Source organism: Somniosus microcephalus, chromosome 17, assembly GCF_052327205.1.
Source record: "Somniosus microcephalus isolate GS21.2 chromosome 17, FLI_Smic_1.0, whole genome shotgun sequence".
NCBI classification, from domain to species: Eukaryota; Metazoa; Chordata; class Chondrichthyes; order Squaliformes; family Somniosidae; genus Somniosus; species Somniosus microcephalus.
In genome coordinates, this window is record NC_141003.1 from 58,625,996 (window position 1) to 58,645,231 (window position 19,236).

At 45.9% G+C, this 19,236-nt stretch overlaps 1 protein-coding gene across 2 annotated transcripts in view; it reads right to left on the minus strand.

Moving 5' to 3' along the window:
- reln (reelin) overlaps positions 1–19,236 on the minus strand; it is a 391,712-nt gene that overhangs the window by 35,529 nt on the left and 336,947 nt on the right. For both annotated transcript variants that reach the window (XM_086010451.1, XM_086010450.1), the window contains 4 exons: positions 11,243–11,420; positions 8,422–8,615; positions 3,316–3,569; positions 285–448 (listed from right to left, as the gene is read on the minus strand). In XM_086010451.1, coding sequence (XP_085866577.1) covers positions 285–448; positions 3,316–3,569; positions 8,422–8,615; positions 11,243–11,420 — 790 coding nt within the window. The remainder of the gene's footprint in view (positions 1–284; positions 449–3,315; positions 3,570–8,421; positions 8,616–11,242; positions 11,421–19,236) is intronic.

Below are 19,236 nucleotides of genomic sequence, written 5' to 3' on the forward strand. Positions count from 1 at the left end.
ATCTTATTGAATGGCGGAGCAGGCTCGAGGGGCCAAGTGGCCTATTCCTGCTCCTATTCCTTATGTTCTTATTAGATTAGCTGAGGAACACAGCTTTACAGCTTTATCAACCAGCCCTCCAAATTTAAAGATTTAGGTATCTGAACCCCCTCGGTCTTTGCTCTTCTAATCCTATTAAAGTTTTACCATTTAGCAGATGCATATTTCTTTCAATGCATGCAATACAACACGCTGTTAAATATTATATTCATTTTTATGTTGTCAGGTGGCATGAAAGGTTGTACCTTAAACTGCACAATCCAGTCCTCGCTGGGAGTCAGGTCATGGGTTGTTGCATCAACCTCCCGACCATCATGGCTGCCACAGAGCATCACTCCATCAGGGGAGTCACAGAATCTTTCCACAGAGCACTCATCATGGAACATCCAGTACTTGCTTAGTTTGTAAGCTGCAAATATGTCAACAGTTTCCATCAGTTTTCAAGATAAAAGCACATTTTAGTGAAACATCACGGGCTGCAAACAACAAATGTTTTACGCAAAAATCCAACCTGATAACCTCCAATTAACAAATTCTTATGTTGCTGTCACACCCCGAATAACAATGCACCTATTGGGTCTCATGATTTTAAATTTCTTCTCATCTACTAATGAGAGCATGCTAGTTATATCATTTCACATTCGGATTTATTGGGATCTGCAGTGCCATTGTAGTGTCGCAGTAAAGATAAAATGTAGTGTAGTAGCTCAAGTCGTTGAATATTTGGCTGTAATCTAGATGCTATTGAGTCCAGGTCACAGGACCATAATTAGAAGCTTGTGTCTGGGATAGGACAAATTAGAAGCTTGTGTCTGGGATGGGACTGTAATTAGAAGCTTGTGTCTGGGATGGGACTGTAATTAGAAGTTTGTGTCTGGGATAGGACAAATTAGAAGCTTGTGTCTGGGATGGGACTGTAATTAGAAGCTTGTGTCTAGGAGTAGGCCATTCAGCCCTTCGAGTCTGCTCTGCCATTCAATGAGATCATGGCTGATCATCCAAATTCAGTACCCTGTCCCTGCCTTCTCCCCATATCCCTTGATCCCTTTAGCCTTAAGAAATATATCCAACTCTTTTTTGAATATATTTAATGAACTGGCCTCCACTGCCCTCTGTGGCAGAGAATTCCACAGGTTCACCACTCTCTGGGTGAAGAAATTCCTCATTTCAGTCCTGAATGGCTTACCCCTTATCCTTAGACTATGACCCCTGGTTCTGGACTCCCCGGCCATCAGAAACATCCTTCCTGCATCTAGTCTGTCCAGGCCTGACCGAATTTTATAGGTTTCGATGAGATCCCCTCTCAATCTTCTAAACTCCAGTGAGTATAAGCCCAATCGACACAATCTCTCCTCATACGTCATTCCTGCCATCCCAGGTATCAGCCTGGTGTATCTTCGCTGCACTCCTTCCATGGCAAGAACGTCCTTCCTCAGGTAAGGCGACCAAAACTGCACACAATACTCAAGGTGCGGTCTCACCAAGGCCCTGTACAACTGTAGCAAGACATCCTTGTTCCTGTACTCGAACCCTCTTGCTACGAAGGCCAACATACCATTTGCCTTCTTAACCGCCTGCTGCACCTGCATGCTTACTTTCAGCAACTGGTGCACAAGAACACCCAGGTCTCTTTGCACTTCCCCTTCTCCCAATCTATTGCCATTCAAATAATAATCTGCCTTCCTGTTTTTGCCACCAAAGTGGATAACCTCACATTTATCCACATTATAGTGCATTTGCCATGTTTCTGCCCAATCACCCAACCTGTCCAAATCGTACTGAAGTTTCACGACATCCTCCTCACAGCTTACCCTCCCACCCAGCTTTGTGTCGTCTGCAAATTTGGAGATATTATATCCAATTCCCTCGTCCAGATCATTAATATATATTGTGAACAGCTGGGGTCCTAGGACCTATCCTTGCAGTACCCCACTAGTCACTGCCTGCCACTCGGAAAACGACCCGTTTATTCCAACTCTTTGCTTTCTGTCCGCCAACCAGTTCTCTATCCAAGTCAATACCTTGCCCCCAATCCCATGTGCCATAATTTTGCACGCTAATCTCTTATGTGGGACCTTATCGAAAGCCTTCTGAAAGTCCAAATACACCACATTCACTGGTTCTCCCTTATCTATTTTACCAGTTACGTCCTCAAAAAATTCCAGTAGATTAGTCAAGCATGATTTACCTTTTGTAAATCCATGTTGACTTTGTCCGATCCTGTCACTGCCTTCCAAGTGCTCTGCTATTACATCTTTTATAATGGACTCTAGCATTTTCCCCACTACCGATGTCAGGCTTACCGGTCTATAATTCCCCGCTTTTTCTCTACCACTGGGGACTGTAATTTGAAGCTTGTGTCTGGGATGGGACTGTAATTAGAAGCTTGTGTCTGGGATGGGAGTGTAATTAGAAGCTTGTGTCTGGGATGGGACTGTAATTAGAAGCTTGTGTCTGGGATGGGACTGTAATTAGAAGCTTGAGTCTGGGATAGGACTGTAATTAGAAGCTTGTGTCTGGGATGGGACTGTAATTAGAAGCTTGTGTCTGGGATGGGACTGTAATTAGAAGCTTGTGTCTGGGATGGGACTGTAATTAGAAGCTTCTGTCTGGGATGGGAGTGTAATTAGAAGCTTCTGTCTGGGATGGGAGTGTAATTAGAAGCTTGTGTCTGGGATAGGACTGTAATTAGAAGCTTGTGTCTGGGATGGGACTGTAATTAGAAGCTTGAGTCTGGGATAGGAGTGTAATTAGAAGCTTGTGTCTGGGATAGGAGTGTAATTAGAAGCTTGTGTCTGGATTTCAGGACTGTAATTAGCTTGAGACTGTAACTGGAAGCTTGAGAGATTGGGTCTCAGGACTTGTAAAAAATGGTCATTTTGTAGTTTCTCTAGATGAATCATTGCCTGATTAAGTTTGTGTTATGGAGTTAGAGGGCGCCTGTAAAGTGTAATAATGATAGTCAGCATGTTGCAGTATAATTGTAGTTTTAACACAAAATCAAGCATTGACATTAGACAGTCACTGAAGACAGCTAACTTTCAGTCTTCAAACGGGTGGTCTTTAAGGTCAGTTTCAATGTATTTTTGGTTCTAGTTGAAACTCATCACATGGATTAGGACCAACGGACGGGCCTGCTGCCCCAAAGCAGAACATTCTGACCTTCAGACAGTCGTGTGTGGAGCTTTCTTATTAAACACTGGACTCTTAAGAACAGTACAGTAAATCTGGCCTTTGGGCATTTTAGTGACTATTGGTGACTGGAATATCATTTACCTGTGGGTCTTTCTCCAAATAGGTCAAAGCTGATCCTGCCGACAGGTCCACTGTCAGCGGGGCTCCGGTCATGTGGCGGGACAGGAGTACTGCTGAACGTATCTAGCATGAAGGTTCTCTCACCGGCTGTACCAGCTATCAATACATTGTCAATAGCCCAGTCGCTCTGCTCATGTCCATCATGGGTAGGCTGCCACCAACGGAAACGAGTGCCGACGACTTTAGCCTCGGGTGATAGAAGAATGCTCACAAAGCTATAATTGAACCACAAGTAGATTGAAAAATTTAAAATTGAATATTTTTAAAAACATATTGCAGACACTCCTAAGTTATAATTACTAATATTTATGAACCAGCAACCATGGATAAATTCGGTTAAATCTCAGTCAAAATCAGCCAAGTGGATTTTTATTCCCACCAAACCTGCTGCTAAGGAGTTCATTTCCCCTCTTTCACACTAAACACTTTCCCACTCGACAGCTGTTACCCGAGATTCCCCAGACCGTCAGTTACCCCCTTTACAGGGAGAGAGGGAAAGAAATCTGGAAGATAACGTAAGCAGTGTCACTCTCTCACACACCCCCAACATTTGGTTTAATTGAGGCAGAGGAAAAGCTCTAGGAATTCAGAGAAAAATATAACCAAAACATGGGACAGTTGAACTTACCCAGATAATTAAAAAAAAACTCTAAGTTTGTAGTACCAACTGATGAGGGCACTCTGCAACAACTGCAGCGAGAAAGTTTGTGCCTGGTGCATCCAATACTGAACTGGGCCTTTCAGAGTTGGCTGTTGTCGGCACTGAGCGGGACTCTTAATCACATTTCTTAATTACAGTGGCGGACATTTAAAGAGATATTTCATAACTCTCAACAAAAATATATTCCAGTGAGAAAGAAAGATTTTAAGAGAATGGAACACCATCCGTGGCTAACTAAGGAAGTAAAGGATGGTATCAAATTGAAAATGAAGACATACAATTTTGCCAAGATTAGTGGGAGGCCGATTGGGAATTTTAAAAAAAAACAGCAAAGGATGACTAAAAAAATAAGAGATGAATTATGTGAATAAACTGACAAGAAATATTAAAACAGATAGTAAGAGCTTCTACAGCTATATAAAAAGGAAGCGAGTAGCTAAAGTAAACATTGGTCCCTTAGAGGGTGAGACTGGGGAATTAATAATGGGGAATGGGGAAATGGCAGAGACTCTGAACAAATATTTTGTATCTGTCTTCACGGTAGAAGACACTAACAACATCCAAATAATGGACAATCAAGGGGCTACAGGGAGGGGGGAACTAAAGAGAATCACTATCACTAAAGAAAAAGTACTTGGTAAAATAATGGGACTAAAAGACGACAAGTCCCCTGGACCAGATGGCCTGCATCCCAGGGTCTTAAAAGAAGTGGCTGCAGAGATAGTGGATGCATTGGTTGCAATATATCACAATTCCCTGGACTCTGGAGAGGTCCCAGCAGATTGGAAAACTGCAAATGTAACACCCCTATTTAAGAAAGGAGGGAGACAGAAAGCAGGAAACTATAGACCAGTTAGCCTAACATCTGTCATTAGGAAAATGCTGGAGTCCTTCATTAAGGAAGCAGTAGCAGGGCATTTGGAAAATCATAATGCAGTCAAGCAGAGTCAGCATGGTTTTATGAAAGGGAAATCATGTTTAACAAATTTGCTGGAGTTCTTTGAGGATGTAACTAGCAGAGTGGACAAAGGTGAGCCAGTGGATGTGATGTATTTGGATTTCCAGAAGGCATTCGATAAAGTGCCACATAAAAGGTTACTGCATAAGATAAGAGCTCACGGAGTTGGGGGTAATATATTAGCATGGATAGAGAATTGGCTAACTAACCGAAAGCAGAGAGTCGGGATAAATGGGTCATTTTCCGGTTGGCAAACGGTAACTAGTGGGGTGCCACAGGGATCGGTGCTGGGGCCTCAACTATTTACAATCTACATTAATGACTTGGATGAAGGGACCGAGTGTAATGTAGCCAAGTTTGCGGATGATACAAAGATGGGTGGGAAAGCAAGTTGTGCAGAGGACTCATAGAATCTGCAAAGGAATATAGACAGGCTAAGTGAATGGGCAAACATTTCGCATATGGAGTATAATGTGGGAAAGTGCGCGGTTATCCACTTTGGCAGGAAAAATAAAAAAGCAAATTATTATTTAAATGGAGAGAGATTACAAAATGCTACAGTTCAGAGGGACCTGGGGGTCCTTGTGCATGAAACACAAAAAGTTAGCATGCAGGTACAGCAAGTAATCAAAAAGACAAATGGAATGTTGGCCTTTATTGCAAGGGGGTTGGAGATGGTTGTGGCGGTTGAAGGTCAATCATCACAGCCCCAGGACATCGCTGCAGGAGTTCCTCAGGGCAGTGTCCTAGGCCCAACCATCTTCAGCTGCTTCATTAATGACCTTCCCTGCAACATAAGGTCAGAAATGGGGATGTTCGCTGATGACTGCACAGTGTTCAGCGCTATTCACAACTCCACAGATAATGAAGCAGCCCATGCCCGCATGCAACAAGACCTGGACGACGTTCAGGCTTGGGCTGATAAGTGGCAGGTAACATTTGCGCCACAGAAGTGACAGGCAATGACTATCTCCAACAAGCGAGAGTCTAACCACCTCCCCTTGACATTCAATGGCATTACCATTGCCGAATCCCCCACTATCAACATCCTGGAGGATCACTATTAACCAGAAGCTTAACTGGACCAGCCACATAAATACTGTGGCAACAAGAGCAGGTCAGAGGCTAGGTATTCTGCGGCAAGTGTCTCACCTCCTGACTCTCCAAAGCCTTTCCACCATCTACAAGGCACAAGTAAGGAGTGTGATGGAATACTCTCCACTTGCCTGGATGAGTGCAGCTCCAACAACACTCAAGAAGCTCGACACCATCCACGACAAAGCAGCCCACTTGATTGGCACCCCATCCACCACCTTAAACATTCACTCCCTCCACCACCGGCGCACCGTGGCTGCAGTGTGTATCATCTACAAGATGCACTGCAGCAACTCGCCAAGGCTTCTTCGGCAGCACCTCCCAAACCCGCGACCTCTTCCACCTAGAAGGACAAGGGCAGCAGGCACATGGGAACACCACCACCTCCAAGTTCCCCTCCAAGTCACACACCATCCTGACTTGGAAGTATATCGCCGATCCTTCATCGTTGCTGGGTCAAAGTTCTGGAACTCCCTATCTAACAGCACTGTGGGAGTACCATCACCACATGGACTGCAGCGGTTCAAGAAGGCGGCTCACCAACACCTTCTCAAGGGCAACAAGAGATGGGCAATAAATGCTGGCATTGCCAGCGACGTCCTGATCCCATAAACGACTAAAAAAAAAAATAAGTAAAAGCAGGGAAGTCCTGCTACAACTGTCCAGGGTATTGGTGAGACCACACCTGGAGTACTGTGTACAGTTTTGGTCTCCTTATTTAAGGAAGGATACACTTGCATTGGAGGGAGTTGAGACGATTCACACGGTTCATTCCTGAGATGAGGGGGTTGACTTATGAAGAAAGGTTGAGCAGGCTGGGCCTATACTCATTGGAATTTAGAAGAATGAGAGGTGATCTTATTGAAACATATAAGATACTGAGGGGGCTCGACAGGGTAGATGCAGGGAGGATGTTTCCCCTCGTGGGGAAATCTAGAACTCGGGGGCATAGTTTGAGAAACATAGAAACATAGAAGATAGGAGCAGGAGTCGGCCATTCGGCCCCTCGCACCTGTTCCGCCATTTATTGAGATCATGGCTGATCATCCAAATTCAGTACCCTGCCCCTGCTTTCTCCCCATATCCCTTGATCACTTTAGCCTTAAGAAATATATCTATAGAAACACAGAAGAATAAAGGGTCGCCCTTTTAGAACTTAGAGGAGGAGGAATTTCTTCTCTCAGAGGGTTGTAAATCTATGGAAATCTCTGCCCCAGAGAGCCGTGGAGGCTGGGTCATTAAATACATTTAAGGTGGAGATAGACAGATTTTTACAAGATAAGGGAGTGAAGGGTTATGGGGAGCGGGCAGGGAAGTGGCTTTGAGCCCAAGATCAGCCATGATCTTATTGAATGGTGGAGCAGGCTCGAGGGGCCAAGTGGCCTACTCCTGCTCCTATTTCTTATGTTCTTACCCAGAAGGGTGACCGTACCCTTTGAACTATCTAAAACGAAACAGACGCAACAATATCGTCATTCATACTGCATTTAGAAATTTCTAAGAAAGTTGGTATTTCTTTTACAAATTTAAACAAAGGAGAATTTTAGCCAAAAACTTCCAGATTGTTCTCTTTAGAGCAGAGAAGGCCAAGAAGAGATTTGCTAGAGGTGTTTAAAATCATGAAGGGTTTAGATAGAGTAAATAAAGAGAATCGGTTGAAGGGTCAATAACCACAGGGCGACATGAGGAAAACCTTTTTTATTCAATGGGTGGTTAGGATTTGGAATACTCTGCCTGATCGGGGGTGGATGCAGATTTAATAGTAGCCTTCGAAAGGGAATTGGATAAATATTTGAAGGAGAAAAAATTGCAGGGCTATGGGGAAAGAGCAGAGGGAGTGGGACTAACTGGATTGCTCTTCGAAAGAGCTGGCGCAGACTCGATGGGCTGAATGGCCTCCTTCTGTGCTGTACTATTCTATGATTGCTGTTCTAAAAATTCTTGCATTGAAAAGTTACAATGTCTGAACACTAATTTGATATTTCTATTCTAGTTGCCTTAATCTTATGAGAAGACGAATAAAAAAATTGACCTTTAAACATGAACTTCAACTTCATTGCTCTCTCTGCAACACTGAACTTGGAGTGTAAATCAGCTGCAAAGGCCCAAACCGATTCCAAAATGAAGCAGGGTGAGACTACCTCCTCCAAGGAGTCTCATTCAACTTCCTCTGGTGAGGGCCCATTGCCAGATTCTGGCCGCATTTACACTGCACCTGTAGCAGTTTGGCTTTGCACCGTCAAAGCGGTGAAAAGTGTAAATGCAGCCTCTGTCCTTGTCATTTTATAAACGGTCAGCAATTCTTTGGCCAGTAAAGAGGTTAACGTGGTGCATGAACACTGGAGTCACTCACCAAGGCTTATTGTACTGATCGAAGAAGATCTCCATCAAGATGTTCCATGTGATGCCTCCATTAACAGAATAATCCAGGAAGACTCCCTGATTACGGTTGTTGGGGGGAACAAGGCAGCCGTACATGAAGTAGAACTGGATAAAATCCGCATCCGTGAGGTCCAGATCTACAGTCACCAACTGACGACTGCAACCCTAAAACAAAGCAATAATCCAATGAGAAGCAGATTGCTGGTGTTTCAGGCGTTTTGGATGTCGATTTGTCTCGGCATCATGTACGTTCAAAACTTTATGGAAAGCAAAATGATTGTGTAGATTGGTATAAGATCCTTGAAAGAAGGATTAACATTACAGCACTCTCATCCTTTTGGAGAATATATGGTCATTTTTAGTCATCAGGTTTCTCCTTTCTGGGACAACCAGCATGATGTTATTAATATTTATTAACCAGAGGCGTTTAGTGTCGTACTGTATTGGGCTTCTGTTTGAAAAGTCAGTGGTGTAACCGGGCTCTTTTTTAAGACTTTGGTGGTGTAACATGGCCGTGTTTGAGGCATTTGGCTCTTTAATGTGGTTTGTTTGAAGTATTTGACATTGTAACTGGGTTCGGATTAAGGTGTTGAAACCTGCATTTCAACTTTTGATTTTTTTTAAAAAGTTTCAGCTTTATGGAAGTAAACAAGCCTCAGGTAAACGGTCACCTCAGGAAACAGACCTGAGCGAGAGGCTGGTAAGCTGATCATTCTGTGCCGGATTTTGAGTTCCCAAGTACGGAGCTCTGCCTTCCCATCTCCGTCAGTGATATGAGTGGGCCGTGTAACTACGGTCACGAATCACTGAAAGTTAACATGCAGGTACAGCAAGCAATTAGGAAAGCAAATGGTATGTTGGGCTTTATTACAGGAGGATTTGAGTATAAGAGTAAAGACGTCTTACTGCAATTATATAGGGCCCCGGTGAGACCACACCTGGAGGATTGTGTACAGTTTTGGTCTCCTTACCTAAGGAAGGATATACTTGTCATAGAGGGAGTGCAACGAAGGTTCACCAGGCTGGTTCCTGGGATGGGGGGATTGTTCTATGAGGAAAGATTGAGTAGACTAGGCCTATATTCTCTAGAGTTTAGAAGAATGAGAGGTGATCTCATTGAAACATACAAAATGCTTACAGGGCTTGACGGGGTAGATACAGGGAGAATGTTTCCCCTGACTGGGGAGTCTATAACCAGGGGTCACAGTCTCAGAATAAGGGGTCGGCCATTTAGGACTGAGATGAGGAGAAATTTCTTCACTCAGAGGGTGGTGAATCTTTGGAATTCTCTACCCCAGCGGGCTGTGGAGGCTCAGTCATTGAGTATATTCAAGACAGAGATCGATAGATTTTTGAATATTAAGGGATATGGGGATAGTGCGGGAAGGTGGAGATGAGGTAGACGATCAGCCATGATCTTACTGAATAGCGGAGCAGGCTCGAGGGGCCAAATGGCCTACTCCTGCTCCCATTTTTTATGTTCTTATATTCGCTGAAGCACTGTTAAAATTGTGTTGGTACATTTCCAATAGGTGCAGCACAAAGATAACAAAAAATAAATTCAGAAGGTGCTCATGCTTTAAGCAGCGAGATAGATCACGTGTAAAGTACATGTGCATGTTACATGATGCCAACAGTGACTTGTGCTGTGCAGGTATGAAAGGATTAGAATCAAGCAATGAATTACTCATTGACACAAGCTGAATTCCAAACTGGAGCCAGGAGCAGTCTTGGGTCAGAATCAAAGTCTTGGGTCAGAATCAAATTTGCAGTGGGATACACATTTCCCATTGATCCAAAACATTTCGATTCACTTTAATTCTGATTACTTGTTCATTTAGACCACTGCTGAATTTATTTCACTGCTGTACAGACAAGCTTAGGACAATAATTAAAATGCAAATTCACAATGGAAAGGAAAGCCAAATGTCAGGTAATTAAACGCAGAGCGTTATTCCAGGAAATAACTTTGGCTCTCATTCTTTCCCCTTCCTGTGTGACTCAGAATTGTTCTGATATTAATATTTATATATTTATTCAAATGACCCTGCAGACTTTTAGAAAGGACTATAATGTCACTTCTCTTACATTTCATTCATCTCAAGTTGTTTCATAAAACACTCTTAAGAAGACAATACTTGAGTTTGTAAGAGTTTAGCACCACATTGACAAAATAATTATTGAGTTGTGGAGAAGGGCTCAGAAATAAATCGATCCTGTTTGTGGGTGGTGGTGGTGGTGGGGGGAGGAGTTTGGTGGAGCATAATCTCAGCTATTAGTCTCTTGCATTGAATTGATGAGGTGCTTTGGAGAAGTTTGTGCTCAAACAGCAGAAGAGAACTAGGAAATCAATTCACCTTCTTACCAGCAGGCATCTGACACCTGCACAGCCAGCCATGGGGGTATCCAAGCCAAGCATGATCTGAACTTCACCCAATGTCCAGAGGGGCCCTTTTCCAGGAAGGGTCACAGGCTAGCGATGAAGGATGAGAACTTTGGCTGATTTTTTTCCCCGTTCCCTAGCCCAGTGGCACTGAAGTCAATTATAGTGCTGAGATCAGGTAATTCAGCACCGCCCAGAGGCAGGGTAATGTAGGTGAAAGGGTAAGCAGAGGATACGAGGTTAAAGTTGAAGGTATGGGACATCACATGATTGGGACTCCAGTAACACCAGTTATTTTTCTCTAGCCAATCTCTCAGAACCACACATCACACGTCTACTGACACACAGTGCGGACACACTGACACAGTCAGTGGCTTGATCGTAATTGAACCCGGAACGTCAGACTTACTCCGCTGAAGTGAAGAGCCATTCCAGAGGCCACGACTCCGCAGATGGTGCTGAGTTTGCCGCCGTTTACTGTCAGCCAGTTGTTGCTGGAGGGGGATCTGTTGAAGTTGTCTTTCAGCTGCCGAGGTAAACCTGTCTCTGGTTCATCGCAGTATACCCCACCCCAGTGCTCGTCACAGCTGAGTTCATGGGGAAAACCATTAGATATGTCACAATCATAAAGAGGGAATGCAGAAAGAATTACAGACTGGGAGAAAAGAAACACAGTTACACAAAGAAAGAGAAACTATGTATCTTTTAAACTGTCACTGACCTCATCTCCTCTGGAGATCTTCCCCCCGCTGCCACCAACCTCATAGTTCCCCAACCCCGCACAGCCCGCTTCTACCTCCTTCCCAAGATCCACAAACAGGACTGCCCTGGTAGACCCATCGTTTCAGCCTGTTCTTGCCCTACGGAACTTATCTCTTCCTATCTTGACTCTATCTTTTCTCCCCTTGTCCAGTCTCTTCCCACCTACATCCGCGACTCTTCGGACGCCCTCCGCCACTTTAACAGTTTCCAGTTTCCTGGCCCCAACCGCTTCCTTTTCACCATGGACGTACAATCCCTCTACACCTCCATCCCCCACCCGGATGGCCTGAGGGCGCTCCGCTTCTTCCTTGAACAGAGGCCTGACCAGTCCCCATCCACCACCACCCTCCTCCGCCTGGCTGAACTTGTTCTCACATTGAACAACTTCTCCTTTAACTCCACTCATTTCCTCCAAATCAAAGGTGTTGCCATGGGTACCCGCATGGGTCCTAGCTATGCCTGCCTTTTCGTGGGCTATGTGGAACAATCTTTGTTCCAGTCCTACTCGGGTCCCCTCCCTCACCTCTTTTTCCGATACATTGATGACTGTATCGGTGCCGTTTCCTGCTCTCGCCCCGAACTTGACAATTTCATTCACTTTGCCTCCAATTTCCACCCTTCCCTCACCTTCACATGGTCCATCTCTGACTCTTCCCTTCCCTTCCTCGACTTCTCCGTCTCCATCTCTGGGGATAGGTTATCGACCAATATTTACTACAAGCCCACTGACTCCCACAGCTACCTGGACTACACTTCCTCCCACCCCGCTTCCTGTAAGGACTCTATTCCATTCTCCCAGTTTCTCCGCCTCCGCCGTATCTGCTCCGACGATGCCACCTTCCACACCAGTGCTTCAGACATGTCTTCCTTTTTCCGCAACCGAGGATTCCCCTCTACCGTGGTTGACACTGCCCTCGACCGTGTCAGTTCTATCTCCCGCACCTCTGCCCTCACCCCTGCCCCTCCCTCCCGGAACCACAATAGGGTTCCCCTTGTCCTCACCTTTCACCCCACCAGCCTCCACATTCAACGGATCATCCTCCGGCATTTCCGCTACCTCCAAAGTGATCCCACCACCAAACGTATCTTCCCCTCCCCTCCCCTTTCAGCATTCCGCAGGGACCGCTCTCTCCGAGACACCCTAGTCCACTCCTCTATCACCCCAAACAGCCCTTCCCCTTCGCCTGGCACCTTCCCGTGCAAGCGGAGGAGATGTAACACCTGCCCCTATACCTCCCCCCTCCCCACTGTCCAGGGCCCCAAACACCCCTTCCAGGTGAAACAGCGATTTACTTGTACTTCTCGCAATCTAGTATACTGTATTCGCTGCTCACGATACGGTCTCCTCTACATTGGGGAGACCAAACGCAGATTGGGTGACCGCTTTGCGGAACACCTCCGTTCAGTCCGTAAGGGTGACCCCGAGCTTCCGGTCGCCTGTCATTTCAATTCACTGCTCCATTCCCACTCGGACCTCACCGTCCTTGGCCTCTTGTACTGTTCCACGGAAGCTCAACGTAAACTCGAGGAACAGCACCTCATCTTCCGATTAGGCACTCTGCAGCCTTCCGGTCTCAATATCGAGTTCAACAATTTCAGATCATAACCTCGGCCCCTATTTCATTTTTACTTATATTTTTCCACTCCTTTCCTCCCCCCCCCCTTTCCTTTTGTTTCTCTCTCACACCTGGCAGCTATCTTTTGCCCTGCCAGTACACTTTACACCTAATCCCAGCCTATTACCATCTCGTCTAGCTTCTAATCTCTTTTACTTCTTTTGGTTCTTTTATTCTTTTGTCCGATCGCAGCCCTGCCTTCGATCTAGTTCCTTTTCTCTCCAGTTTTGAAGAAGGGTCCAACCCGAAACGTCAACTCAAATTTCTCTCCACGGATGTTGCCTGACCTGCTGAGTTTTTCCAGCATTTTCTGTTGTTATTTCGGATTTCCAACATCTGCAGTATTTTGCTATCGTATCTTTTAAACTTTGTCTGTGAGCAGGGGCATGAAAGGCCAACTACAGGAAACTCTCTTTTAACCAGCACCTAAATAACCAGAAATCTCTGTTAACCGGCAAAATTCAGGAGTAGGTTCAGGTAAGTTTTACTTCATATTAGTGGCAGTTCCTGGATCTGTGGCTGTGTAATCGGGGTTCCTGCACTTGTTGCTAAGCAACAGGGACGCTTGGTCTGTGGCTGGAGTTCCTGCACATGTTGCTAAGCAACAGGGAAGCCTGGATTTGTTGCTGTGTACGGAGCCCTCGTACCTTTTAACTATACCCCTTTGTAATCCGGACTTTTTGATAAACCGGCACCACGCCGGTCCCGGATAATAGAGTTTCCTGTAGCATATTCTGAAGTAACAACAGAACGTTTCAGGTCTGGGTCCCTTCATCAAAACTCTGTTTCTCTCTCCATGGATGCTGCCTGGCCTGCTGAGTGTTTCCAGCGTTTTTTGTTGTTATTTCAGATTTCCAGCATCCGCAGTATTTTGCTATTGTATTAGCATATTCTGAGAGTGGATACTGCTTGTATCTAGTAAAATGGCACGCACCAGAATTCTCACCCTTCCCTATCTCTGTAATCTCCTCCAGCCCCACAACCGCCCCCGCCCTGACCCCAGAGATATCTGTACTCCTCTAATTCTGTCCTCGAGCAGCCCTGATTATAATTGCTCAACCATTGTTGGCCGTGCCTCCTGTTGCCTAGGCCCCAAGCTCTGGAATTCCCTGCCTGAACCTCTCCACCTCGCTCTCCTCCTTTAAAATGCTCCTTAAAACCTACCTCTTTGACCAAGCTTTTGGTCATCTGCCCTTATTTCTCCTTATGTAGCTTGGTGTCAAATTTTTTGGCTTATAACACTCCTGTGAAGCGCCTTGGGACGTTTTACTACGTTAAAGGCGCTATATAAATACAAGTTGTTGTTAGTAAGCTCTGAAACAGTGAGAATTGGTTTTAGCACTGCGAGTATGGTGCTGGGTTACTGACATCAGTAAGCCACTTTTTTTTAAGTTCTGGCAGCAAATGATCATTAATTCTAGCACCAACTAAATGCCCCTTCCTGGTTTAGCTCATCTTCTTTCCTATGCTTTTCAACCTTGGTGGTGCATGCACTATGGCCCACCACCTAGGTTCCTCCACAAGAGAAACATGAATATGTAAATGTGCACCCAGACATGCATGCAGCGGTGCAGTGTGGAGAGGGCAGATAGATCATTTAAGTGGTAAGAGCGGGCTGGGGCACAACAATAGAAATGTCTTTGATACTACCTCTCCCCCACTTGGCCAAAATATTATTTAAACGCAGAGTTCTATGACACTGCGTAAACTCCAGCCACGTCTGACATTAGAGAGGGCATTAAAAAAAAACAAAATGCAGAACTATGGCAAACCTTCAGCTGGACTTATTTCCACTAGTGCTGTAACAATGAAAAATTGCGCGCTGAGAATAAGTGCGGCGGAAACCCCACGTACACGGCTACACAGGGATCCTGTCGGCGAAGGTATGACAGCGGAGTGGGACTAGGGTGGACAACTCTGGTTAGACGTATTCTAGGAGGTTTCATCACATGACCTCCCGCCTCCAACCACCCCGCCCTCACGCTCCCGCCATTGGTCGCCCCGACACGTTCACCTTCACGCCGCACGTTCTTCCCACGTCATTTGGAAAGTGATTAAACTCTTTGTTACCCAATAGGATAAATCTTGACCGTCAGTCAAACAGCCTTTATTCCCATCTCCAATATTTTTATAACTAATAAACAAATGTGTTCAAAAAAAGTAAAAAAAATGTATTTAAATGCCCCTCTGAATTTTCTCTTGGGTTACTCGGAGCAGTGTCCTGGAGATTAATCGTTGATTCCTGGAGACTCCAGGACAATCCTGAAGGGTTGGCATCCCTAAGCGGGACCAGCTACATAGAAATTCCTGGCCATTGTTCTAGCACTCTATTAGGTACTTGCACTGATAGCCACTTGGCTTTACAGGCTTGGCAGACGAATACTGCCTGCAGTCAGTTGGGAGAAATCAGTACCACAACTTTTAAATAAAAAAACATGCAAATCACAGGATCTGTGATTCCCTGACAAAGGCACAATTCGCGGTCATCATCCATTGAAAATGTTAAAGGACTTAAACTTGCCCTCGGCCTATTGTTCCAGTGATTGCCAGGTACTTTACATAGAACCATAGCATCTTATGGCACAGGAGGCTATTCATTCCATCGTTCCTAGTGCTAGCCCTCTGAAAGAGCTATCCACAGTCCCATTCCCTTCCCCAAATCTTTTTAATTGCTTTTATAATACCTCAGTGCCACTAGCTCTCAATGCGTGGGTCTTACATTGGCAGCATCAACACCAAAATAAACATAGGAACATAGGAAATGCTTGACGGAAAAAGCCCAATTTTTAAAATTTGTTTATGGGATGTGGGCGTCGCTGGCAATGCCAGTACTTATTGCCCATCCCTAATTGCCATTGAGAATGCGGTGGTGAGCCGCCTTCTTGAAGCGCTGCAGTCCGTGTGGTGAAGGTACTCCCACAGTGCTGTTAGGGAGGGAGTTCCAGGATTTTGACCTAGCGACGATAAAGGAACGGCGATATATTTCCAAGTCAGGGTGGTGTGTGACTTGAAGGGGAACTTGGAGGTGGTGGTGTTCCCATGCGCCTGCTGCCCTTGTCCTTCTAGGTGGTAAAGGTTGCAGGTTTGGGAGGTGCTGCCGAATAAGCTTTGGTGAGTTGCTGCATTGCATCTTGTAGATGGTACACACTGCAGCCACAGTACGCCGGTGGTGAAGGGAATGAATGTTTAAGATGGTGGATGGGGTGCCAATCAAGCGGGCTGCTTTGTCCTGGATGTTATCGAGCTTCTTGAGTGTTGTTGGAGCCGCACTCATCCAGGCAAGTGGAGAGTATTCCATCACTCTCTTTACTTGTGTCTTGTAGATGGCGGAAAGGCTTTAGGGAGTCAGGAGGTGAGACACTCACCATAGAATACCTAGCCTCTGACCTGCTCTTGTTGTCACAGTATTTATGTGGCTGGTCCAGTTAAGTTTCTGGTCAATGGTGACCCCCCAGGATGTTGATGGTGGGGGATTTGGTGATGGTAATGCCATTGAATGTCAAGGGGCGGTGGTTAGACTCTCGCTTGTTGGAGATAGTCATTGCTTGGCACTTGTGTGGCGTGAATGTTACCTGCCACTTATCAGCCCAAACCTGAATGTCATCCAGCTCTTGTTGCATGCAGGCATGGACTGCTTCATTATCTGAGGAGTTGCAAATGGCACTGAACACTCTACAGTCATCAGCGAACATCCCCATTTTTAACCTTATGTTGGAGGGAAGGTCATTGATGAAGCAGCTGAAGATGGTTGGGCCTAGGACACTGCCCTGAGGAACTCCTGCAGCGATGTCCTGGGGCTGTGATGATTGACCACCAACCACCACAACCATCTTCCTTTGTGCTCGGAATGACTCCAGCCAGTGGAAAGTTTTCCCCCCGATTCCCATTGACTTCAGTATTACTAGGGCTCCTTAATTTAGTTCTCCTTCTACCATCCTGGTAGTCACATGATACAATGATAATGGAGTTGTTGACTAATCATAGCAATCAATTGGTCTAGAACAGACCCACTAATTGTAATGTATATACCTTTAAGGGGGGAACTATGTTTTACAGCTCATGTATACTGCAGTACCGGCAGTGACCACACCTGTATATAGCACTGAGTAGTAATCTGTACAGATCAGTTGCAATGTGAGCCACGTTGAGTAAACACCTGTTGTACCGTTCTCCGCAGTCTGTGTCGCAACATTGGCGACGAGGCAGGTTCGAACCTACCTGCAACTCTGCATCACCTCCCGGGGATTCGTTCCTGGAGACCAGTGGATTGGAGGTCAAGGCCAGAGACTCGGGCGTCGACCACGGGCAACCGCCCAGTCATCCAGCAGAGACTCGAGAATTGCGGGGGAGGCTGTCGAGAGCCAGGCTTGGCTTTCCAGTCGAGGTGGTCCAGCGAAACGGGCTGGCAACAGGTAGTGCGCAGACCCTTCCCAGACAGCGGCGGGCTAGAGCCCGACCAAGCGGCACAGCAAAGGGCCGAGCAGCGTCGACGGGGGACAGAGAGAGAGGGCAGAGCGCACAGGGCGCAGCCGGTGTTCAGGGGCCGAGCAGCGTCGGAGAGAGGGAGAGAGAGACGCGCAGAAACCCGCGAGGCGCCGCCATTGCCACGAGGACCGCCGAGAGCGGTGTTGGCAGCAGCGCAGGAGAAGCGCGCGAAACCTACAGGGCGCTGCCGTTGCCATGAGAACCGCCGAGAGCGGCGTTGGCAGCAGCGGGGGAGGAAGGAAAGCGCGGGAGACGCCATTTTAAGCCATTGGGAGACGCCATTTTAAACCACACCCAAAATGCCGAAGAGTGGCAGTATCACCGCATTTGACAATGAAGTCGAAGATTGGACTACATATGTCGAACGAATAGAGGTGTACTGCAAGGCAAATGAGGTGTCAGATGACAAGAAAGCGTCGGTATTGTTAAATTTAATGGGTGCAAAGACGTATGGTTTATTACGAAATCTAGTAACCCCAACGAAGCCAATGGAAAAGAGTTTTGAAGACATAGTAACGATACTAAAGGAACATTTAAACCCCACACCGCTGCTGATAGCAGAAAGATTCAAGTTTCACAAACGGAACCAGCATAAGGATGAAAGCAATGCTGATTATTTAACAGAACTGCGCAAACTATCGCAACACTGCCAGTTTGTAGCGGGACTGGCAGATACCTTAAGGGACAAGTTTGTGTGTGGGCTTCAAAGTGAAGGAACCCAGAAACGGCTTTTATCTGAAAAGGACCTTACGCTGGAAAAGGCTTTCAGCATTGCGGTATCATATGAAGCAGCAGCACGGGGCGCTGCAGAGATACAACAGAGACTGCAAGAATATGGCACAAATGAAATGTCATATGGAACAGAGAAGTGCTATCGCTGCGGCAGAACAACACACGACCAGAATGATTGCTGGTTCAAAGACAAAGTGTGCAGACAGTGTGGAAAAGTAGGACACATAGCACGAGTCTGCAGGTCGGGAAAGAAAACCAGCAATAAGAAACCTACCAAAGGAAAGTACAAGAAGGTACATAAGGTAACGGAGAATAGTTCAGATGAACAAAAGAGTGATAACGACTCCAAAAGCAGGGAACTGAGTTGTCTGAAACTACATAATGTGATCACAACGGAGGATCACCGAACCATTTGGGTCACTCTCAAGATAGCAGGAGTCCAGGTAAAGATGGAATTGGACACAGGATCAGCCCTAACAGTCATAAACCGACGGGACTACGAGCGGCTATTCTCACACATACCCTTGAGAGACACAAAAATTATTTTGAAGACGTACACGGGGCAAAAAGTCTACCCCAAAGGAAAAATAAGGGTAACCGTTATATATAACGGTAAGGAAACACCAAAACTAGACCTGTATGTATTGCAAGATGGAGGACCACCATTACTGGGACGTGAATGGATCCGGAAAATACAACTGGATTGGCATTCCATACAGGCACTGACTGTGGCTGACAAAAAGGATGACGACGTCACACCTGGGCGACTGTCAAAGATCCTAACTGACGCGAAAGAAGTGTTCCAGCA